Source organism: Schistocerca americana, chromosome 7 (genome assembly GCF_021461395.2).
Source record: "Schistocerca americana isolate TAMUIC-IGC-003095 chromosome 7, iqSchAmer2.1, whole genome shotgun sequence".
Classification (NCBI taxonomy): Eukaryota; Metazoa; Arthropoda; class Insecta; order Orthoptera; family Acrididae; genus Schistocerca; species Schistocerca americana.
The window spans coordinates 600,602,214-600,628,683 of NC_060125.1; the positions used below are offsets into that span (position 1 = coordinate 600,602,214).

Here is a 26,470-nt window from a genome sequence, read left to right on the forward strand (position 1 = left end):
CTGCAACAGCAATTTTGGCATCATTTGTGAAAGGTCCCCATCGCAGTATGAGTCGATTATCAGCAATATCTGGTGTTAGTCAGCATTCAATCCTGCGTGTGTTCTGCACACACACAGTTGCGTCATCTCTCGGAGGATGACGAGGTGCAGTTTGTGGAATGGGCTCTGGATCAGTGTAACAGAAATCTAAACTTCATTCAACAGATGTTGTTCAGTGACAAAGCTAGTTTTTATGGGCAAGGAGAAGTAAACAAACAGAATCATTGTTACTGGTCAGATGCAAACTCCTTCAGAATGGAACCCTGTAAATGTGCTGGTGGTGAAAAAGAGACAGTTTGGTGCATGTTTGGGACACAAGAATCGTGGTTCTGATGTTTATTTATGGAACCTTGAGTGGAGAGAGGTATCTTAACATGCTCTGTGATTGTGTGCTTCCAACGTTACTGAATCCACAAGATGATTCCCCAACCTTCGTCCAACAAGACGATGCACCTCTCCGCTATTCTACCAAAGTCAGACAGTTTCTGGATGAACAGTTTGGAGGTCACTGGATAGGTAGGAGGGGTCCTACTGAACAGCTACCACAGTCCCCTGATCTTACACCTCTTGACTTTTATCTGTGGGGACATTTAAAATCATTGTATATAAGGTAAAAATCAACAATTTAGCCCACCTCTGCTGGCATATTGAGGTGTGTGCCTCTGTTGACCCACAGATCTTGTAATGTGTGCAGCAGGACTGCCAAAAAAAGACTGACTGTGTGCGAGCACAATGGAGGTCATATTGTGTGTACACTGTCAAGCTGACTATGACAAGTGTCCTAAACTTTAACAGGTCATAGCTCCTACACAAATAAAGATATCTTAAAACAGATTTCTTACGTGTATTCCTGAGAACGAGGTAGTTCAAAGTAATGTGCCACATGATTCCCTTCCCATTTGAAGCAAGAGATATTTCAAAATTCTAACTTCAGTATAGAAGCGAAATCCAATATGTATTCAGATAAAAACAGCTGTGTTCTCAGGCCCCACAGTAACCCGACCTCAGAAATCACAACGTAGGAAGAAAACCCCAAATATTTGTGACAATGAAGACTTAAATTTCAGAGCTGTTCTATTAGGATAATGAGGATGAAATATAGTGATACCACAGATGAATGGTCTGCAAATTAATGTCAACCATTTATTTTATTTTTCCTTGTATTACCAAAATGTAGACACTCAATAAACAGCATAAATTTAGAGTACGTGTAATGTTAACTTCCTAATATCTGTCTATTAAACAGTTTGCAATTTTGATTAGCCAGAATGTGTTAAAAATAAATTTTTCTCAAGAAGCCACTTGAAAATATGGGGGTTGCCTTATAATCAGTGTTGTCTTCCAGTCAGGTAGATACAGCAGTAATGGAGGGAAGTGTGTGGGTTGAAGATTGTAAAGTAATACCATGAAATGGATACAATAAGTAAGTTAAAAAGGATGTAGCTGCATTAGTTATTTGTTGATGAAGAGGCTTGCACAGTACAAAGCAGCATGGAGAGCTGCATCAAACTAATCTTCAGACTGAAGACCACAACAACAACAATTCTAACAAACTTTGTAATAACAGTCCCTGAGAAATAAGGTATTTATTCAGTATACTGAAGAATGAAATGTATATCAATGTTACAGCTGCTCTTAAACTTTATCAAGATATTCAGAAATTCAGAATTGATAACAGAATTTGGCAATTAGATTTTAAATATGAAAAATCTTCTAATCCTGCCAGTCATATCAATGGATGAAAACATACCATTGATACCTACAGCTATGTCCTGTGGGGTCACTGCAAATGGGGAATAACACAGTATCTTCAGCTGACAGGTCAAGAGAGTACGCCATTGATTGATTTATGCCAAGTAGTCAATGACCCAATCTGATTTCTGCCTGCAAGTGAATTTGTTCATTTCTATGGCTGACTAAAGTACTGATGACAACTCTGCGCCATCCCAATTATTCTCTGGACTGGTCCATGTAATTTATTTTTATTTATTTGCTGCTTTCTTTTAGTCTGTTATCCATATAAAAGAACAGACCAAATATTGAACATGAACAATTCTAATGGTCTGCAAATGCTATTTAATGGGGGGAAATATACATAGAATAACTACATTAAAAAATAACTAAAAAAAGTCTGGATACTACCATTTGGGCATCTGGCACACAGATATCTGCTCATCCCAAATCCAGAAGGCACACACTACTGGTCTATTACACTATGCAACATTGGTAGATCACAAATTTTGTAATTTGTAATCCTGGACTGCACTACTACACTATACTACACAACAGCACACAACACTACTGTTCTTGGTATTAGAACCCAGCTGGATCTCTCATTTGCCTGGATGATTATTCCCTGGCGTACTGAGGTGCAACACAGGATTCGAAGGGGCTATGGCACCCAAGGTGGCTGTCAGGTCTCAGGAAGTTCTTCCTGGTCCTCCCTGAGGCTCATCTTCTCACTGCTTCCAGAATGTTGTTGTATGTGGCATGTCTCGTTATCATGATGTAAGGCCCCTTCTTGGTTGTCTCTCAGCATTGTGGGTTTGTGGTTCATAAGCCAATATCTTAGCTGTAAGCAAGTTCAGCTTATGCCATAGTTCTTCATTCCTTATTATATTGTAGACTGTTGCTTTTCCAAATTCGTTCCTGTCTATCAGTAACATCTTGTCTAATGACACACTCTCAGATGATGTGATCTGGGGTACCCATTGCTCCACATTCACAGGTGTTTGTGGGCACTGTCCTATTTTCGGTAAGTGCTGGGATATGGCCCATGTCTCAACAGATAATGTATAGCTCCCTTGGTCAGAAGGAAGTATGTCATTCCTTTTCTTTGTCTTATGTTAGGAAGGAACTGGTAGGTTCTCATTCCTGTTTCTCCACTGTCCCAGATTTCTTGCCATTCTCTATCAATGCATCCTTTTATTTCCTTACTCAACAGCTTCCTCACCTTATATTCATGCTTTTTGAGCCAATACTGGGCACCTCACTTTCTTACTGCTGCATCTAGATGTAGCAAGCCTAATTTCACCAGCAATGTCTCAGTCAGTGTTGTTCTATATGTGTCAGGTGCTGAAGTACACTTCTCTTTGGTCACTGTAGAGCCTGTGCTGTCCTTACCTTTCTGGCTCTTTGAGCCCAAACGCCCCACACCCGTAGCCCACAACAGCAAGTAAGATTGCATTTTGGTACATTCTTATTGCACTTAGTGGCAGCTGAAAACTTCTTTGGCCAACTGCTGCTATTTTATTTACGATTTTAAGGTGTCTCATTTCTATGTGTGCTTGGAAGTTTTGCTTTTCATCGATGGTAATTCCTTTTCTGTACATAGGATGGCCATTATTCTGACTGCTCGATCTCTCATTCTTGATAATGTTCCTTTTAGTTACATATAGACTGCTTTATGCACTGCTATTGTTAGTTTTTTTCTATGCACCAGTTGCTTAGTTTTTCAATAACTACCCTACTTTTTCCTCTACTTTAGCCCTTGTGTTAGCAGATACTACAATTACCAGATCATCTGCATAGGTGATGCAGCCCCTAATGTTTGTTATACTCTGAAGCTTGTTCAGTAATGGCTCCAAACCAACATTCCAGAACTCTGGACCACAAACAGAGCCCTGTGGACACTCTTTGATGGTGCTCCGTGTTGCACCTGGGCCTGGTTGGGATATAAGTACAAAGACGTCTGCCTACTGCTATTCACTTATACTTTGGCGAACTATGATACCATTCAGCTACGCAATTGTTTTCTGCCTCACATACTACTTGTTTACTCCAATGTAATTCCAGTTGTGCTACTCCCCATTGGCTACTCCCAATTGTTTTCATTTGTTGTTCTGAACAATCCACTGAATCAGTAATGGTTATAAACCATATATCATTTATTTTGTGTTTTGGTGTAATCAACTTTTGTGATCTAGACTGGGGACCACAAAACCGAAACTGTCCTACACAGCCTCAAAGAAAATGTTGAGGGTGTTATATTGGGGACATGAAAAAGGTATAGGTGTTTACGAAATGTAACAGAACCATCTTTGTTTTGCTGATGACACTGCACTATTTGCCTCTAGCACAAATAACTTCATCAACTATAAGGATAATTTATGGAAAAGTTTGAAAGGAGCTCTGAAAAACTAATTATGTAATAAGACTACAAAACTGTATAATCAGCAAATAGAAAAGTAAATAGCACAAATTTACAATGAAACCATGTAAACAGAAAATGAGATTTTGTAGCAGGATGGAAAGGAGCAGAAATAAACAGAAGAGTAAAACTGGACTGGGATTATTATGGGAAAACCAAGCTTACGATGCGTCTGAAAAGGAAAGGTTACAATTGGTTTGTCTCATCAATTTTGATGAGGGCAAGGAGACATGGACTTCTAATGTGAAAACCATTCAAAAACTGAGAGTTACTTCATGAGCAATAGAGAGCTGCAGTTGAAAATTGCTAAGAGAGACAGGAAAACAAATAATTGGATCAGGGAGCAAACTGGAGTGGAGGATGTAATTATGACAGTAGTGAAAATGAGGGAAGGTGCACTGGACATATAGACAAATAAATGGATGGTAGAAGGACAAGGAGTCCTTTCTGGAGGCCAAAAAATAAGAAGGCACAGGACAATGACCTAATGATTATACAAATGTAGGGGAAATATAGATGTGTGCAGCTCAAGATTATAATGAAAGGAAAGGTCTAGACACCAGTATTATTCAGCAGTGGATGTCAAAAGGCTGATAATGATGACATGGAAACAACAAATTTCTTGGAACACCAGTCTGCATTACATAACACATCAGAGAGATACAAATATTAATAGTAATTTTTTAAGCCTTGAAAACAAAGTGAAAGTACACAAACCCGAAAAGTTTGCCGTAGGGCACAATTTGCACTGTAGTCATCTTGCCAGCGATCCTCACGCATTGCTGCTAACCTACTAAGAGTTGGCATGATAGATTTAGCTCCTTTCTGATCTTTGTCACCATGTTCCAACTTAAACATAGCATCATCAAAAAGACGCTTACTGGTTGCCTTATCTTCAGGAACAACCTGTTCATTTTGTGTCGGATCCCATCTATTCTCTTGACGTCGGGCACCAGACACTATCACATAATCAAAATTCTGAAACAGAAAAAATCAACAATGTAAATACCCACATAAATGAAATCAAATCAAACAGAACAGTTTGTCAATAACACAGAAATATGAAGGATAAAGAGAAGAAAATCAGTGCTACTAAATATGAGTCAGACCAAACAGACTGTAATTAGAGGTGTGTTCTGGTACCTCTGGATTTATTTTCATGTAAATTATGCAATGTAGGGCTTTCAGGAAGTCATGAATAATTACACTCAAGTACACAGGTGCCAGTTTAAGTTTCAGGTTTGTGATTATAAATAGCCTCAAAGCATTTTCTTATAACATGTATTTGAAATACTGTTGAAAAAGTTCCACAGACTTTCAGTCATGTCCCACTTCAATTAGTGCTCAGTTGGGACACTCATTGGTCAACATCAACAGACTACAAGCCTTGCACAAATGTCCAGGTGGAAGCATATAATTCAGAACACTCTCCTGCCATAACACTGCTTAAATAATATAAGGAAATATTTCCTTGGTGTGCACTGCAGGCATTGTCTCACATCTTACAAACATGGAGTACCAAACTGCCCCCTCCCCCCTCTTCCCATCTCCCTCCCCTCCACAAGTGTAATGGTCTGTTGCTGCTGAAAAATTTTGCATTGTGAATCACTGTCATTGGCTTCCACGAGTCTCTTTCTCTCCATAGCCACCATATAAACTGACTAAAGTGCTTCTTAATCAGTGGCAATGGAACATAATGATGATTCATAAATGACAAAGAGCACATTTTTTATGAGAAACATGTAAAATAGCATAAGAAATGTGTGCCACCATACAAAGATGAGCTTAGTCCTGAAATTTGATCCGAAGAAATGAACTGTGCAGTTTATGCAAGTTACAGTGTTTTCACACTGTAACCTTGTTTGCACCCAAGAACCCCATCATTCTATTATTGAGGTGTTAGATGTTCTTGATCATATTTTGCTTTATTGCTTGTATTATGTTTTCCATGTCTGCCAAATTTGCCATACGCTTCTAGGTGCTAACCATATAAATAACTGAAAATGAAATACACAACTGAGTGTTGTACTTACTGTATTCTTTGTAAGTTACATGTACCTACAATGTTATGACTCCAATTTTATAACAAATAAGTTCTAAACATAAATATCACACAATACAAACAACTGGAAACAAAACTCATATCAAACAGTAACTACACTTCTGCAGTACCTTATTTACACCTCCAGATATACCTAGTACTCTAAATACCAGCTGTTACGGTCATATGCATACAAAGTCATGAAGGAATTGAGACACAATATCATAATCTATTATCAAAGCCAACTTGACTGTGACTCCAAGAACAGTACTGCTGATTCCACTGATGTCGTACAATCTTTCCAAAATTATGTTTTAGTATTCGTATAAGTTATCCATATTGGGAATGTTGAAGCCACTTTAATACATTACCCCATATTTTGCTGTCATGAATAATAAGTTCAGGGACACTAAATAATTTGGCTAATTCCAAAACTGTATCACATATGAACAAAGGAAGCTGCTTCATAATATTCAAACTTAAATAAAAGGCTGTTTTGAAAAGTAACATTTATTCAGCAGATGCTAGAAGACAAAATATTGCAATCCAAACATATCAGCCGACTACGTCACTAAAATATAAATGAGAATATTAAATCCTCCATACATTCAGAAATATTACAGATTCACACAATCTAAGAGCAGTTGTGGAATCAGCATAAAACTCCTTTACAATTAAACAATTTGTGCAAAAATTTTCACCCCTCTTAAATTTCATTTACTTTATTTTGCTAAGATGGCAGACAAGTTTGAGACTATAATGGTGGACTCACCCACAACTGCTACGACATTAATATACAACAAAGAAATTTAATATGTGCAACAGAAAACTCTTTTAAGTTAATACTAATATAAATAAAAATAAAGCTACCTTTTAGGCAGCTTAATTCTAATATTAAATATGTTTTTATAATTCATTTATTGCCATCACATCCCTTAAGCTGGTGGGGAGACTGATGTCTTTAAATACATTCTTGGTAGACAAAAGGGTAATGTGAGAGTGAATTGATGATATGGTAGGTCACTTAGACCCACAATACTTTAAACTTTTGTGACACCAACCAATAGCAGCAGTGTGTAAACATATCTGATGTCAACCATTACAAATTTCTGTGAGTTGTTGGAAGATAAATGCTGAGTTATGATGACGTGTTTTATTTAGCAATAGTTACATTGCACAAAGCTACAAAACCTGACAGACCAAGTGAACATCAGGGCCAGAGACCTGGAATTTACTGCATCCACCAAATTCATCGTATTAGTTTGATGAAATTCACAAGCTGACCTTGTGACGTGTAATACCAAATGGGAGTTCAAACATTTTTTACAACCCCACACATAGGTAAGACTACAGAATCCATCTTGAGGGGGAAAAAAAGCTTTATGCTGGCTTCAAATATGATCCATAGTTATCCATCCAAATCATTCCCTTAATTTGATTGCTGTTAGTACTTACTGCAGGATCTGTCTTTATTTCAAAGTGATTATCACAAAGATGACACTTCATCCGGAACTGATATACTGGTGTACTGTAGTACATTCCAACTTTCTTTTTCTCTGCATTGTACCTGGAAAAAAAATCCTGTTATTTAAACAATTCTTTTCATATGTATAAATAAATTACCCTGTACAAATTCTGAATATAGAGAGGGAGAAAGCAGCAATGGCAATACACAATGCATACTATGAGAGAGAGAGAGAGAGAGAGAGAGAGAGAGAGAGAAGACTGATACAGAGATCAACCTTCAGTGCATTGTTTTGTTATCAGTACACTTGGCACAAACTGGTTGATTTTTCTAATTCAGCAATACAATACAGCTGCAATGAAGAGCAATGGATGACAAGCAGTACAATGTGTCAAAAGTTTTAAAACCTTTTAGAATCGATCCACCTTTCTAGCAGCTACAGAATGTTATCAAATGTCTTTAATGCCTAGCAAAAATAAAGAATATGCTCATTGGTTCTGTACTCAAATCTCATCATCAACAGTGTTCTGTCAAAAGGCAGGTTTTCACGTGGTAGTTTTCCAGGCTGTCCAGTCTTCTGCCATCCTCTTCAGGTCTGCATAATTTCCTCTTCCCTTTATGTCGTTCTATCATCTTCCATCTCCTTCTTCCTCTCAGTCTTCTCCCACAAACCAATCCTTCCAAAGCATCTACTAGCAAGCACTTCTTTCTCAAGGAATGTCCCAGCCAGTTCTTTTTCCTTTCTCTTACAACCTTCAGCAGACATCATCTCACACCAACCCTTTCCAATACTCTTTCATTACTCACTCTTTCCATCCAGCTTATTCTCTCCATTCTCCTCCACATACACATCTAAAATGCTTCTAACCTTTTTTTCATCCTCTCGTCTCAGTGTCCATGTTTCTGCCCCGTATAGTGCGACACATCAGACAAAACATTTGCCAAACCTTTCCCTTAGACCCTTATCTAATTTATGGAAATTCAAGTTTTCACCTCCTGGTGACAACTCACGTCTTCAGTTATTGTGGCTTCCAAGATATTTAAATGCACTTACTTGGCTAATGGAAGATTGTCCTATTTTAATATTGGACAGTCTGTGTCTTATACTAATGACCATACTCTTTGTATTTGCTGTGTTTATTTGCATCCCATAATCCACACAAGCTTCATTCAGATCTTTCAGGATGTTATTCACTGCCCACTCACTTTCTGCCACTAATACCATGTCACCCCAGCAAGTCTTATACATTCTATTCGCTTTCCACCAATACATATTCCTCTTTTTCCATCTAAGCCTTTCGCAATAATCTCTTCAAGGTATGCGTTAAACAACAGTGGGGAAAGGCAATAACCTTGTCTAACACCTCGTCCAATGCTGCTTCCTTCTGACATTTCATTTCCAATCCTTATTCTTACTTTCTGGTGTAAATATACATTCTGTACCAGTCATCTCTCTTTCTAATCTACTCCTTTCCTCTTCAAAATATCCATCAGCTTGTTCCACTGAACTCTGTCAAAAGCCTTCTCTAAATCTATAAAAACAGTAAAGATTTCTCTACTTTTTCCATATATCTTTCCCCTATAGTTCTTAACAGGCGAATAGCATCTCTTGCTCCTTTTCCTCTTCTAAATCCAAACTGCTCCTCTGCAATCCCTCTATCCAGCTTGCCATAGAGTCTTTTATTCAACACTCTCAGCATGACTTTAGCTGCATGAGAAATTAGACTGATGGTCTTATGCTCTTCACATTTTTTGGTATTTCTCTTTTTCTCTATTGGTATCATAACTGTTGCAAGGAAGTCCTCAGGCCATTCCCCTTTGTCATATACCTTGTTACAGAGGTAAACTATTCCTTTTCTTGCTTTGTTTCCCAGACTCTTCAACAGTTCTTCTGGCAAATCATCAATACCACATGCCTTCCTATTCTTCATCACCTTCAGCGCCTTTTCTACTTCTGCTTCCAAGATGGTGAATCCCTTTCCGTCTTCTGGCACATATTGCTCCTCTTCAACATTAATTTCGCTTTGTATTTCATCCCCCTTACACAGATATTCAATGTACTCTTGCCATCTGTTCAAAACATGTGGTTATTCTGCTAGAGTACCATCTGCTCTTTATATTTCCATGTTATTCCTCTTTCTTTTATGTTCAAAAACTATCTCACTAGCCAGCCTATACATCATTTCATACTTGCCCCCTTTCTCCATTTTCTCTATTTTGTCGCATTTCTGTTTCATTCATTTTTCCCTTGCTTCTTCAGTTTCTCTTCTTAATTCTTTATTCAGTTTCCTGTACCTCTTTTTGCCTTCTTCAGTTTCTACATTTTCCACTTTCTCCGCTCTTCCATCTTTTTCAACATGTTTTCTGTTATCCATTCTTTCCTGGTACTTTGGGATACTCAAATTCCTAGTATTTCTTTGGCAGCATCTCTATGCTGGCTGGTTAGCATATATACCTGTATCAACACCAAATCTTTTGAACTACCCTTCAGTCATATCATCATCAGTCTTCCATTAATATATTGTACTTTCATTACCTAATTTTTCAGCTTTTGTCCTATCAATATTCCTACTCTGTTTTCAACACTCTTGATTTCCCCTGAGTAAAAGAGCTTATAATCTCCACTTTCTATCTCGCCATTCTCTCCCCATCTCATTTCACACAAACTGAGGGCATCTAATCTGTTCCTTTCCACCTCCTGTTTTGCATTCTCTAGCTTTCCTGCTTGCAGTAGTGTGTCCTCACATTCCATGTCCCAATTCTTATCTTTCCTTCCTTCACTGTCCCTTTCTTCCTTTCGAATATGTCTACTCTCAATGTGTTCCCCTCCCAGAGATCAGAATGAGGGGAAGTTTTAACTCCGGAATTATTCATATGGAGAGACATACCATGTACTGCTTGGGAATGCAATGTGGTAGTTTCCCATTACTTTCCACATAGGCAGTAGGATGCCCAGCCTAAAATCATCCGCTCACTACGAGTCAGATGCTGTCTGTAGCTGCCCCTCTGGGGTACAGTTGCTACTTGTACTCTTTGTACCCAAAGAGAAAAGGTGCCTCTTCTGCCAGCTTCACCATTCCAAAAGACTCTTTCTCTGCTGTTGCTGCCGTTGAGGTCTTATGCATATAATGGGAAATAACAGGAAAAAGACATGGTGAGGACAGGTCTGGGACAGGAAAGGGGGAGCAATAGGCTGTTGTGGGACACACTTTGTCTGGTTCCTCCCCTTTGGCCTGTCCGGCTTGGGTGACCCTTCTGGTAGCTAAGCTACCGCTGGCATAGCCCTCCGGATCCAGAGCATGCAAACCTCCTCGCCCACACAGACAGTGCTACGTTACAGACAGTGCTATGTTAAGGCTGTGTCCCCTGAGGAGGACTCAAATCCCACACACTGTGAATATCTGTAGCCCACAAAATCTGGAGTATTTCTGACAAATTAAAACTGTGGCAGATCAGGACTCAAACTCAGTTATAAGCCTTTTATGGTCAGTGAACAACAAATCTTACTGTTTGGGCGTGCTTTACAGCCCAACTAGGACATGTCAATTGGAGTGCACTGCTCCATGAGGATGGTATCAATGTTCACATCCTGGTCTGGCACACAGTTTCAACCTCTCACTGCTGTTTACTGGAGCACAGATATGTCAACCATGCGATATTCTGTTGAGTGTCTGAATAATAAGCTTCATTGGCTGTTTCACCCTGCACAGTGATCTGTAAAATCTATAATTTTACTGAATTAACCAAGTCCTCCAAAATTATGAACAAAGTAGGACCCAGGTACATGCTACAGCACTGCACTACCAGCTGTACTTCAGAAGGTGTATTTAGCTACATGCATGTTTCATTTGCCTTTTTCAAGTTCTTTTATGATGCAAATGGCGATTTATTTCTTCCTTAAGATCATATTGATTAGTATTGACTTTTTGGTTGCTTTTGATATTATGATACTTAATGGCATATCAGTGTCCTAACATAAATACAGAATGGGGAGGATGAGGGGGAGTGAAAAGGGTGATGGTGCTGAGACAATTTTTTACATCACTTACATATACCATAAACAGAAATGATCCTACACATCCCCGAGATAGGCCAGATGCAACTTTTGTTGGTGAAGAATATCTGCTGTCCAGGATGACATATGGAATTCTAAGTTATAACAATGTGTCACAAAAGTGTCAAATAACTAAACAGAATGCAGTTAAGTAATGAAATGATCTTTTGTAGGATCACAGATCTTGCATATAATGTCATTCTCTTGAACACAACAATTAAATGCTCACGGTGAATCAAAGAGAAAAATATTGTTTCACATTACCTTACTCCCATACCAATATGGTTGTTACATCCATCACACCAGATATTGTATGGCATCTCAAAGCGAATGATGAGGATTCCCATGTGCAACTTGCGAGCACGTTCTCGCAAGGCATGGGTCCCCAAGAATTTATTAAGTCCACCTTTTTTGGGATCATAGTCAGGTGGATAGTACAAATTGGTTCCTTTCCGTTCACCCATTCTTTACAGGAGCTGAAAAATATTAAATATGACAGTTCTCATTAAAGATAAATGAGAGAGTTACCTTTTTCATGTGAGCTTTGTGTGACTGGCATAATAGGAAGGGGGTAAATCACATAATGGCAACAATGACAGTCATCCAAAAATAAAATACAATGTAATGGAGCCAGTGAAACACAATTATAATTATTTTGTTATTTAGTTCCATGGATAATGTTCACCCAATATTTCATTACGAAGTGGAACATGATGTTTCCAGAAATAACCCAATATTTAATTACAATGTGGAACATGAAGTTTCCAGAAATATTTTACTGTTGCTCAAAATGAACGTGTGAATTGTACATTCAAAGTGACTTGTAAGATACATTATGTTATCAAAAGTATCCTGATATCCATTGCTGTTGTAAAGATGACCACCTTTGTAACTAATACCACTTAGGGCCTTGTATTATAATAATGTTTTATTTATGAGGTAGGTTTTTCTCCATTTACAAACTTTTTTTTTCACTTACTAATACCTTGAAGGAATAATGAAGAACAGTTGTCTGGTTTCTGGATGAATTGATTTGGTGTGTAACTGATGTTCTCATTCAACACAAAGGTATTTGATAGTTTTTTTTTGTTCGTTTGAGAGGCTTAATCTTGCATTTTTGTAAGTGTAAATTCATTAAGTCTGTAGTGGAGTAGTTGCTCACTTGTTTCATTCAGCAAGCCAGTCAGTCAGGCTCCAGCTCTCATGTGATACCTGAGTACAACTACAGAATGGCAAGTTAAGCGTGTATCTTCTTCTGTGTTTTCCTCATAGTATATTTATTAAATTTTGTGCATGTTTCTCTGTTTAAGAGGTTTAATCTCATCTTTTTGTAAATGTAAATTCATTCAGTCTGTAGCGCAACAGCTGCTCACTGAACAGCCATGTGCGTAGCTCATTAACGAATCACTGACCATTGGTGACATATCAGGACGGCAGCAAGTTGCATATCTAGAATTGTCTGCTTCTATAGTCCACTTATCAGTTAATTTTGCTAGGATGGCTAAGATGTGTGCAGATGCAGGAGGTGGTGGCCGCAGTTTGTGAACAGCTGAATGTGCTTTTGGTTCCGGTCAGTCACCTTCAAGCTGCTGCCTCAGGGTGTAGGAGTGGTGGAGAGAATCTGGCGCATCACGTAGGGCACCTCAGGCATCTCTTGTTTTGCCCATGGGCTCTGCTTCCAAGGCACCTGCTAGTGCACCTCATGTGGTGGATCCACCCTCACAGCAGGGAGAGTGACGGGTGATAATGCGTTCGTGTCACTCAAGGCAGATGGACAATGTGCAGATTGGGTGCCTGGCCTTGCTCATTCGCCCTGTGAGTGGACATATGGCTGCTTCTTCAGTAGTGTCCAAGCAGGTGTATAAAGCAGGAGTTTACTAGTTACTGGGAGTTACAATGTTAGGCACATTATGGAGCCCCTTAGGCAGATAGTATTCAGGGCCAGAAAGAAAGCCAACGTGCACTCAGTATGTCCGCTGGGGAGCCTCATCCGAGATGTGGAGGCAGCTGTGCCTGTGGCTATGGAGCACGCAGGATGCAGTCATCTGTGTGTTGTGGCTAATGTTGGCCAACGATGCCTGTTGCATAGGTTCTGAGGCAATCCTCAGTATGTACAGGCGACTGGCAGAGGCGGTGAAGACTGCTAACCTCGCGCTCGCGGTGCAAGCAAAGCTCGCAATATACAGCATCATTCTCAGAGTTCTCTTTGGTTTGGAGCCGAATGGAGGGTCTCAATCAATGACTTCGTCGACTCTGTGACGGTCTTGGCTGCAGATTCCTAGACCTGTGTTATTGTGTGGGGATTTGTAGGACGCCCCTTGATAGGTCAGGTGTGCACTACACAAAGGAAGCAGCTGCTCGGGTATCGGAGTACTTGTGGAGTGTACATGAGGGGTTTTTAGGCTCGGCAGTAGTTTGAGGTGCTCTGGTGAACACTCGCTAGTCGGTATGTAGAAAAGGAAGTTGAATGGTGTTCAGAATAAAGACACTTCAACTTTCACAATTTTATCAGTAAACTGTCGAGGTATTCATAATAAAGTTTCCAATCTACTGCCCTCAAAGAACGTTCTCGTGCTCAAATTATTCTTGGGACTGGAAGCTGGCTGAAATCTGAAGCAGAAAGCTCTGAGATATTTAGTGATTCGTGGAATGTAGATCAGAAAGACAGATTAGAAGCCAGAGGAGGGAGAGTGTTCACTGCAGTTCACAATTATATTGTCTCTATTGTGGTCGAAGTTGAGTGTGACAGTGAAGTCATCTGGTTATGTATAACAGGTGTCGGTGAAACCAAGTTGTTGGATGTTTTTACAAGCCATCCGATCCTGCTGTGACAGTTCTAGAAAGCGTTGCCACAAGTTTCCCCAAGTGAAATTTCCTGATATTTTCCTGATTCCCAGACAAGTTTTAGCATTTTTCCCTGACAAATTTTGAGATCTCAAGGGTAAGTAAAGATATAAGGTGACAAAAAAAAGGGAGGGAGGAAGAACTTCATATTCCTCTCCATGTGAGCAAAAATCTTAAGTACTAACATCAACATCTTTTGTAATGAACTGTTTTTAGACACATAAAGCAAGCCAAATGGTATATGTGTTTTATTAAGACCACTGTTTTTATTTTATTTCAATAAAATGAAACATGTCTGGTGGCAAAAATACAAATTCCTTGGAGTTGCAAGACAGATTTAAAATACCTTCAATGATTTCAGAAATAACCTCAGAAAAAAGTAGCCCTCTTGAAAAACACAGGGAAAAGTTGTGTAAACCAACACTACAGGTGACCACCAATAAAATGTTGGTTCTGCTATTTTTATTGTTGTCGGTTATTACCCACTGTGTTATGTCTATTATTTGACAGGTATCATGAGATTTTTCTTTGAAGAAATATATGAGTATATAGTGTATAAACCGCCAGTGACTACCACAATTTTCTTCTAATATATAAACTACTTTCAAAGTGCCAAAATGAACTACAATTAATAAAATGTCTATAAAATGCCACACTGTATACTGTACTTGTGGTGAGACAGTCGCAATTCCTGAAATCCATCACCCACGGCCTCTTGCCTGCTGAGGAGCACCTCGGTCCTGTGTCCATAGATACGCCACAAAAATCCACCGCATTATGCCACACACAAACAGAGCCGGCCTGCAGGTAGATTAATGAGACTTAATCCGATGGGCAGTGCCTGCACATTAGTGGGAAATGATGGGCTTCAGATTGGCATGCTCAATCTGTTAGAGATACCCACAGAAATGGCCTGCGGTTTTGGACTGTCATTGGAATCCACTCGTGTGGCCAGCTATTCACACGTCACAGACAGCACGTTGATGAAATGAGACCATGGTGATCAATCCAAGCAACAGATAACTTGCACAAATAGTCTGAGAATCAATACTAATGAGGATAACGATGAGCCACAGGTAGGCATGTAGAAAAGACAATCACACTCTCACAACTAAATTTTCGGCCATAGTATTTGTCAGAAAACAAGAGCACATACACATTCACACAATCACTCAGACACAACTCATGCACACATGACTGCCACCTCTGGGCCCTGCATCAACAATCTCTGAGAATCAAATCCAAACAAACCACTCCTCATGCCTCACAGCCTCTCATTGGCTAGCAGCAAGAAGTGGTGGCAGCACTGACTCCAAGCTGAGGGGAGAAGTAGGAAGGGGAGAGGCAGTAAGAATGAGGGAGTAGGGAAGCACCGCATGTTCTCTGTTGCACCCAGCCAACAATTATGCATGACATCTCTGTAAACAAACAAATTCATCTACTGAGACAAAAACAAGATTTTTTCCGGTGTTTGTCCTTTTTTTTTTTTTCAAATTTCTCTGATATTTCCTTGATTTCCCTGACACGCATGAAATTCTCAGATTTACAGGGCTTGTGGCAACCCTGTAGAGTCATTCAAAGACTGCCTTATGGTCAGTGGCATGCAAATACCCAGATCAAGCATTACTAGTTGGATGTGACTTTAACTCACCAAGTATAGACTGGGATGTTTATAGAGTCATAGACAGTCGTGCAAGGAACTTTTGAATATGTTTTCTGAAAACTGTCTTGAGCACCTAATTCAGCAGCCCACATGCAGTGGAAATATTTTAGACCTTGTAGCTACAAATAGGGCAGACCTTATTGATAATGTCGGTATAGAAATCAAAATTAGCGATAATGATGTCATAGGAACTATGATTACGAAAGTTAATAAATCAGTCGAGAAGGCTAGGACAGGGTTTCTGCTAGATAGAGCAGATAAGCAGTTATTAGCATTTCACTTATGACAGTGAATTGGCATTACTTCTTTCCTGTATGATGGATGTAGAGGAATTATGGGCAAAGTTTAAGCAGATTGTAAATCATGGTCTGGAGAGTTATGTGGCTAATAAGTGGGTACAGAATGGAAAAGACTCACCATGGTTTATAATGAAATTTGGCACATGCTGAGGATAGGCACAAAGCATACAACAACTACCACCATCACACCTCAGCACAAGATCTGCAGAGAACCCGAGAAAGTAGTACGTAAAATCGCTAAGCGTGTCTAAGGCTTCCATTCAGTCCCTTGTTGATCAACCTAGTGTGGCAGTTGGAGACAGTGAAATGAAATCGTACAAACATACCATCATTTGACTATCGGATGACATAGTAATAAGCATACCTGGCATAGAGAAACAACTGAAAGATTTGAAAGCAAATAAATCATCAGGTCTGGAAGGAATCCCAGTTCAATTTTACAAAGAGTACTCTACGGCATGGGCCCCTTAGCTTGCTTGCATTTATCATGAATTTCTCACCCACCACAGAGTCCCAAGCAAGTGGAAGAAAGCACACGTGACTCTAGTATAAACTTCTGCTTTCTGCAGAATACTTGAACGTATTCTCAATTCGAGTATAATAAACTTTCTTGAGACTAAGAAGTTTATGTCCACAAATCAGCATGGTTTTAGAAAGCATTGCTTCTGCAAAATCCCTTTTTCTCACGTGGCATACCGAGAACTATGGATGAAGGGAAACAGGTAGATTGCAAATTTCTAGATTTCCAGAAATCATTTGACACAGTGCACCACTGGAGGCTGTTAAAAAAGGTACGAGCATATGGAATAAGTTCACAGTTATGTCTGTGGCTCAAAGACTTCTTAAATAATAGAATCCAGTACGTTGTCCTCAATGGTGAGTGTTTGTCAGAGACAAGGGTATCATCAGGAGTGCCCCAGGAAAGTGTGATAGGACCGCTGTTGTTCTCTGTAGACATACATGATTTGACGGATTGGGTGGGCAACAATCTGTGGTTGTTTGCTGATGATGCCGTGGTGTACGGTAAGGTGTCAATGTTGAATGACTGTAGGAAGATGCAAGACAACTTAGACAAATGGCAGCTAGCGCTAAATGTGGAAAAATGTAAGTTAATTTAGATGAGTAGAAGATCAAAGCTGTAATGTGCGAATACAGTATTACTAGTATCCTGCATGACAAAGTCGTTTAAATATCTGGGCATAACTTTGCAAAGCGATATGAGGTGGAACGAGCATGTGAGAACTGTGGTAGGGAAGGTGAATAGTCAACTTCGGTTTATTGGGAGAATTTCTGGAAAGAGTGTTTCACCTGTAGTCTTGAATACTGCTCGAGTGTTTGGGATCCGTAACAGGTCAGATTGAAGGAAGTCATCGAAGCAATTGCGAGGCGAGCTGCTAGATTTGTTGCTGGTAGGTTCGAGCAACATGTAAGTGTTACAGAGATGCTTCAGGAACATAAAAGGGTACCACTGGAGGAAAGGTGATGTTCTTCTCGAGAAACAATAATGAGGAAATTTAGAGAACAGGCATCTGAAGACAACTGCCAAACGACTCTACTGTGGGCATCATACACTGCACATGAGGACCACGAAGATAAGACACGAGAAATTAGCGCTCATACAGAGGCATATAGACAGTCGCTTTTCCTTGTTCTATTTGTGAGTGGAACACTAACGTAAATGACAAGTAGTGGTACAGGGTACCCTCTGCCACGCGACATACGGTGGCTTGCAGAGTATCTATGTAGATGAAGATGTAGACGTAGATATAGACAAGCAAGTTAATTTTCTGCAGACCACTCCATTTGTTCGATCTACAACGGAATACAAAACTAAGGTAGCAATGGCATGTGGAAAAGCTAGCCATAAAGCTAAGTTTAGACTGCTTTGTAATTAGAAACCTCTCTTAATGTGTTACCCTCCATGTGCTATTGTTAGCATACTTTCATTCAGTTTTGTACTGTAGCATTTGTCCCTTAAGAATATTTGGTAATGCTGCTTACCAAATATCCAACATGTCTTCAGGAGCCTCGTTTTATACTCAACTGCCAACACCTTTACTCTGTAATAGTATTTGTGGTTCATAATAATTGTGAATTTAGGACTGACTGTGAAATTCACAGCCATAATACTAAAAGCAAAAGTAATTCCCATACAGATTATGCATCCCTGTCTAGGATTCAGAAATGGCTTTTGTATTTTGCTGCAGAAATCTTTTACAGGCTCCTGTAAGACATCTACATCCATACTCACCAAACCATGGTGAAGTGGGTGGCAAACATTACTTCCCATTTGATTCGTACATAGAGTGCAATACGGGCAGATACTTATATGTCTGTGGCTGTGCTGTAATTAGTCTGTAGCAAACTCAATTCACAGCTCCCTCCACAACTCTCAGATTGTGAACGACAAATGCCAGGAAGACTGCACTCTCCAGCAATCGGCACATAGCTACCTGCTGTAGCACGAGGATCGCATCATCAGGAACAACTGATACAACAGCCGCAGCAACTACTGTGTGATCAGCAGCAGCTAGCAGAAGAGATGGCTGCACTGCAACAGTGACACCAGGAGCTATGAACACGGCCCGAACCAAAGGAGCCATCTACGGTGCAACTTCCAAGAGTTGCTGCAGTCGCAAGCCAGGAAAGCGCATGTCTGGCTACCCTTACTGCTTTTATTACCTGCCACCATCCCCTGGGAGTCTTCCAGCAGCACAGGTGAAACATGTAGCATTTAAAGCACCAACCTTCTGGACAGATTACTCATCACTTTGGTTCACACAGATCGAAAGCCAGATCGCTAGGATAACTCGAGACTCCACCAAATGTGCACAAATGGTGGCACTACTGGACAGCTACTCTGCCAATGAGCTTAGCAACATCATCACAAACCTGTCTGTCCCTGGAAAGTATGAGTTACTAAATGTCCAGCTCATTCAGCAGCTTTCTCTTTCTAGCACTCAATGCTTAGGACAACTGTTGCACAGGGAGGGAATTGGTGACAAAAAGTCATCACAGTTCCTGTGACACCTCTGCACCTTGACAGGAATGGACATTCTGGACCCATTCCTATGGCCCACATGAATATTTTGCTTGCCAGAGACGCACTGCTCTTCACTCTCAGTAATGCAAGAGATGAACTTCAGCAGGTGTTTACAAAAATACACATCGCAAACAAGCTGGATGACATCACCTCTCATCTAAATGGGTAGACATGGCATGTTACAGCCCTCAGTGTATATAAACAATGAGATCACACACCATCACACGGAAAATGCAGTGTGCACTCCTTGCCCTTGCCAGACCAGAGTGAGAGTGTTTTTGCCACCCTTGTTTTGGTGAAAGAACACATTGGTGCAGATTGTCATGTCCATGGGTAGAAAATGTGAATGGCAGCTTCCCAAGCTTGGGAGGCAAGTCTGCCAGCAACAGCAGCCTGGCAAGTATCACAACATTTATTGGTAACAGAGACAACCACCAAGATGGATACCGGCTCGGACACATGCATTTTTCCCGAGTGGCTGTTGCGGTACCCATGAGCGTACCCATGAGCGTATGTAAATCACAACTTAACAGCTGCAAATGGTTCACACATTGCAATATGTGAGCCTACGACTTCAAATTTGAACATTTGTTTATGTAAGTCATTCGAATGGCAATTTATAGTTGCAGATTTGAGCAGTACTATCATAGAGCTGGATTTCCTGTCCTATGACCTCATCCTGGATGTGAGGAATGTTTCCATTCTGGGCCACATCAGGTCATTGATGTTTGGATGCCAGCCTGCAGTGTGCAGTAATCCATCAGTACACTTCCTTGTCACATCACCGCCACTGGCTTGCTGGCCAGATGAGTTTCTGCCAACCACACAGCCCGTGGAGCACTGTCTTCGTCCCATATCTCAACAGTGCACCACATCAGGACCACACATATCCTATTTCCTCTGGACAATAGCTGGCCCCTAATAAGCTCTGCATCACTAAATCAGAATTTGATGCAATGACCCGAGCAGGCACAACATGACCATCAGAAAGCAATTGGGCTTCTTCCCTTCATCTGACACTGAAGAAACTAGATGGCTGGCACCCCTGTGGTGGCTATAGTGGACTCAACACTAGGACAATTGTCACATCAGAGATTCCGCATGCTAACTGATGGGGCACGCCATTTTCTCGACGTTGGGCTTAGTGGAAGTCTGTAACAAAATACTTGAGGCAACAGAGGATATCCATAAACCACAATAATAACACCCTTTGGACTATCTGAATTCCCATACATGTCATATGACCTTCAGAATGCGACACAGACTTTTCAGTACTTTATTAATCAAGTTTGCTTTGCATACTTAGATGATATGTTCATGGAATCACCATCCACACGAGAACATGAAAGACAATCTATACATGGTTTTCTGAAGGTTTGGTGTCTATGGTACACTCATAAATCTGGCTAAATGCATCATGGGCACTAACAAAGTGGATTCCTGTGATTTCAGGTTACTGCGATTGGTATGTATCTGGCAGCTGAGCACATCACTGCACCTACATGTTAGCTGGCCCCACAACTGGCGCGCAAAATGTATTATTACCTGGGTATCATAAACTTTTACTGTCATTTTTTCAGACAGCATTTGAAGCCAGCCAGACACGCCTCATGCAAGCCGACCTACTTGCGCATCCAATCACCGGTGCCCCAGACACCTCATTCCGTGCTGTCGGTGCCATGCTATAACATAATGTAAATGCACCCTGGCTCTCTTGGTTTTCTTCTCCAAGAAGATCACAGAGTAGCTGTGCTCTTGACCACTATTGTACACAGAACTTCTGGCACTCTATGAAGTAATTAGATAAATCACTATACATACAGATCATCGACCATTGACTTTCGCAGCCATGAAATAACTATCCTCCAGTGCAAATCAACCAACTAAATTTTATGTCATGATTTGCAATAAATATTCAGCAACTGGTTCGAAGAATATCAATGCTGAGACTTTGTCTAGAGTAGAAAGCATTTTCACATCTTTTGCTGAGCTGATAGCAGTGTAAATTATGATGTGCAGTTAAAGCACCTGCTGCAAGGCAAGACGGCCCTGCACTAGCATCATATGCCACTGCAAGGCACTGAGAAGCTGATATACAGCAATGAGTCAGCAGGCTAACAGCGGCCATATGCGCCTGCCCATCTACAACAATGAATATTTGAGTCGCTACATGTACACGACCATCCAGTAATCCGCACTACGAGGGCACTAGTAACATAGCATTTTGTGTGACTCTATATACAGGACTGTTGTACATGAACGAAGACCTACACCCCCCACCAGGAGTGCAAAGTAATACGACATGTACGAGTTCCACTTGAAACTTTTGATGTCCCATAGACACGATTCTTACACATCCCTGTGGACATGGTAAGACAATTCCTTGTTGCATGTAACAACCAGTACCTCCTCACTGTGATTAATAGATATATCAGCTGGCCGGAGGTATTCCCACTGGAAACATAAAACTGGACATATTCCCACTGGAAACATAAAACTCCTGAGAATGTGGGATGCACTTTCATGTGTGGTTGGACTTCATGTTTTGTCTGTCCCCAGCAGGAGACTTCAACTATGACAACTATGATTGGTGATGGGAAAATACTTCGTGCAAGGGCCTGGCTGTAAGAGATACAAATGAAATGGACTTCACTACATCATTCAGCCACAAACAGCATTGTGGAGTGCCTATGTTGTTATTTGAAGGCCACTACAGTGTGACCCATGATGGATTCATAGATTGAAGTCCACTCAGTAGTGTTGCTGGGACTTCACAGTGCATTAAAAGAAGACCTGCAGACGTTTCCAGAGGCAAATGGAGGTCATGTGACCGATTGGAACTACACAGTATGGAAAATGGGCACAGACCTAGCAATGATGAAGTACATTTTCCTCTCACACATCCCACTGTGCACATCACTGGAGCCACCTCACCAAGGTCCATTCACAGTGACACAACAAAATGATACAACACTCACTCTCCACATTAAATGGGTGGACACAGTAATGTCCACTAACTGGTGCAAGCCAACCTATCTAAGTGCAGAAAACACTGCTGAAATGCAAGCCACCACTGGACACAGAACACTCACACTGTCGCATCCAGCAGTGATACAATGTCATCCAGCGCAGTCAACCTGAAAACTGACCGACCACAGCCCACCCATATGCAGCAGCCAACTTGCAACACCAGCTGCCCCACCAGCATCTAGAGCCACAACAAAAACTCAATATTGACTAAAGGTATGGTTCTATTTTGATCTGGCAGACATTTCTTAGTTCAAGTTAGTTGAATTTTTTTTTTCTCCTTATGGGGTTGAGCTATAGCAACCTCAGTGCACAGTTCACTGCACACCTCTCTGCTGGCAACATCACAGACAACAAATGCTGGAAAGACAGAGCTCACCAGCAGTCAATATATTGCTACCTGCACGGCACAAAAATTGAAGCTTATGCATTGTCTAGCATGTGTTATGCAAAATAAGTAGTGGGACAATACTAGTATATTTTGTGATAGCAGTTATTTTTATCTTGGTGAACAGATCAATAAAGTGCCTTTATTTTTACGTAAAGTGTACTGTTTATTAAGTACCTACAAGCCTAGTCTTTTCTTTACAGTCTCTAAGAAAGTAACATGTAAGAAGCTGCAGCATATTTCTCTCTTAATACGAGTTCTTGAAACTTTCTAAGTTCTGGTGGGCTTTTGTGGTATAGCTTGACATCATTTTCATTTGTCTGTTATTTCATGCTTTTAGCATTTCAGTGATACTCTTCTACAAAAAAAATTAAATAAATAAAAAATGAAATAAAAACTATGACTTTTGTGGTGCCCTCCCTTGTATATGTTAAATATCCCTTGTTAGCCTCCAGAGTGTTCGCTGCTAAACCATAAGCCTTATCGACTTGAGGAAAGGTATATCAGACACTGACCATTTAGTGCACAACAAAATATTAATGCAAAAATCCATGACAGGCCTGTCAAGCCAGTGGCAGTGCATCAGTACCGCTTTCAACAATCAAACAGGCCTTGGATCAAAATTAATAAGATCTATCAGGTATGAAGGCTAACATGGCTCCAATCAAAGATAGATTTGTCTGAAGAAAAATACAAGAATTGGCATTATTAATGATTTATCCCTAGAAAAAAATTCAGGAAATCACGTGGATAATGACAGAGAGGAACATACCAATAATGAGACTAAGTGAAATGAAAATAAGGGGGAAATGTAGTAAGGTGCTCGTAAAAAGGATATAATATGTGAGGGGTCAGGAAGAGAGAAAAGAAGAAACAGGGCCACAATAATAGTAGCTAAAGAAGTTATGAACAAAGTATTTAATGTGGAAATTGAGTCATCATCATCATTTAAGACTGATTATGCCTTTCAGCGTTGAGTGCAACAGGATAATTAAAGTTAAGGTACAGATGGAAGCAAATATCCTTGATGTAAACCATGTTTATGCTCCTCGAACAGGATGTGAGCCAGATGAAAAGGAAGAGTTTATCAATAAACTGGAGGGTGCTGTAACATCTAAAAAGACTTTGACTATAGGAGACTTTAATATTACTGTTCGGAATGACAGAGGAGGATATGAAAAATCATAGGAAGCCACAGAGAAATCACAGAAATGACGAAGGGGAGGTATAACTACACACAAGCCCACAGCTCATGGTGTAGTGGCTAGCGTTGCTGCCTCTGGATCATGGGGTCCTGGGTTTGATTCCCAGCCGGGTTGGGAATTTTCTCTGCCCGGGGACTGGGTGTTCGTGTTGTCTTCATCATTTCATCATCATCATCATCATCATCATTTGTGACAGTGGCTAGATTGGACTGTGAAAAAAATTGGACTGTGTAAAAATTGGGACTTTGTACAGGCACTGATGACCTCACAGTTGAGCGCCCCACAAATCAAACATCATCATCAACAACAACACACTTCTGAGAAGTAAGTGGATCGTTGATAATGGATGTTATAGGAAAAGAGATAGTACAAGTTTACCAGATACAGTTGGAATTTACTAAAGAAATCCATAACAAACTATGTAGTAATAAATGAAGAAATCATAAAGTGCCTGACAGAAGTGAAAGTGATACCAAGTATTAATCTCGACACCAACCACACCCTAAGAGTACATAGAGACATTGAAGAACTTCAGGAAGGGTAAATATGAAGGGAAAAGATGGCAAACATCAAGTGCAGGAAACCTAAAGAGAGAGAAGCCTAAGAGATATATGGCAAAAAGATTAAGACACAGCTTGCCAAAGATGACAGGGAGGGGCTAGAGGAAGAATGGAGGCATTAGTTAAGGCAGCACTGAAACATGTGGAAGGACATAAAAAAGTCAGACACAAAGAAACTCCTTGATGGAATAACAAAATTGCAGAAACAGTCACAAAGAAGAACAACATATGGAGAGAATGGTTCAAAAATAGAACGGAACAGAACAGAGAGAAATGGAAATGACAAAACAGAGGAGCAAGGAAACTAATAGCATTGGCGAAGACGGTATCTTGTGAAAAATCCACAAATGAAATAGAAAAGAATTTTAAGGATTATAAGATATTAAAGTGCATATTAGGTAACAGAAGGAAGCTAAAAGGAAATACTTCACGAGTCACAATGAAGAAGGAAAACTGAGAGAAAGAAGTAGTTTTGAAAGTATGGAAAGGATACTTGCAAAATCTATATGGACAGAATGAAACAAATATACATAACGAAACACACACATACACACACATTAGAGAGTAAAAGATGTATAAATGGCCTGGTGAAACAGAAAGAGAAGATCTGCAAATGTTGGATGTAGAGAAAACTGTATTAGTAATGAAAAATAACAAGGCTCCTAGAGTAGATGACATCATAGTGGAAATTACCAAAGCTGCAGGACCTATAAGAATTCAATAGATGTATAGAATAACAGGACAGCATGGACCTATGGAGTGATTCCTGATGATGGGACAAAGGCAATTTTAAGAAGGGCAACAAGGTGCTCTGTGAGAACTACAGATGAATAGCATTAATGCACTACTGTGTGAAGATTTATGGAAAGATAATGTAAAGAAAATCAGGGACAAAACAGAATCATAATTAACAGAAGAACAAAAAGGATTTCAGCCTGGAAGATCAACTATAGAGGCCATGTCTACAGCTAGGCAGATAGTAGGAAAGGAATGGGGAATTTGGGGAACACATCACAGTTGAATTCATAGATATACAAAAGGATTATTGTTTGAAGGGTGGATGTATGGCAAGGTCTGAGTAGACTGGGACTGTCAAAAGGAATGGAACTCAAAATCAGAAACACGTATAACAAACGCCTGAACCATGTTATAACAGATGGCCAAAAATCACAATGGCCTAGGACACACAGCAGGGTTGGACATGGAAGTGTACTCTCATCAGTGCTCTTCAGTATGGTCATGGGCACTATAATGAAGAAAGTTTACCAGAGGTCAACAGCAGATGAAATGAAAATCACAGGATATTTACAAGATGTGATGATAGAGGAAGACAATGAGCAGAAATTGGAAGAACAGAGGGCAATTGAAGAAGCAGGCATGGAAATAAGCTTAACAAAAAGTGAGGTACTGAAAATCAGCAAGGAAAAAGGAAATGAAAATGATGTAAGTTCTAATGAAAAATTATTAAAGAAGTAGATGTTTTCAAATATCTATGAAGGAAGCTAATCAGAAAGGGAACATCAACAAAGAAATTTTGGACAGGATGGAAAATTACATAATTATTTATTACTGTGTGTCTGACATAATTAGGAATTGTAAAATACATGTCAAAACAAAGATCATTATATACAAATTATATTACAAATCAGTTGTGATCTATGCTTCAGAACGCTGAATACAAATGACAAGAGA

At 40.0% G+C, this 26,470-nt stretch overlaps 1 protein-coding gene across 1 annotated transcript in view; it reads right to left on the reverse strand.

The window, feature by feature from the left end:
* LOC124621918 (probable splicing factor YJU2B) overlaps positions 1–26,470 on the reverse strand; it is a 69,934-nt gene that overhangs the window by 27,476 nt on the left and 15,988 nt on the right. Inside the window, exons 2-4 of the mRNA XM_047147423.1 lie at positions 12,014–12,225; positions 7,686–7,797; positions 4,907–5,167 (exon numbers count right to left, since the gene is read on the reverse strand). Coding sequence (XP_047003379.1) covers positions 4,907–5,167; positions 7,686–7,797; positions 12,014–12,213 — 573 coding nt within the window. The 5' untranslated portion in view covers positions 12,214–12,225. The remainder of the gene's footprint in view (positions 1–4,906; positions 5,168–7,685; positions 7,798–12,013; positions 12,226–26,470) is intronic.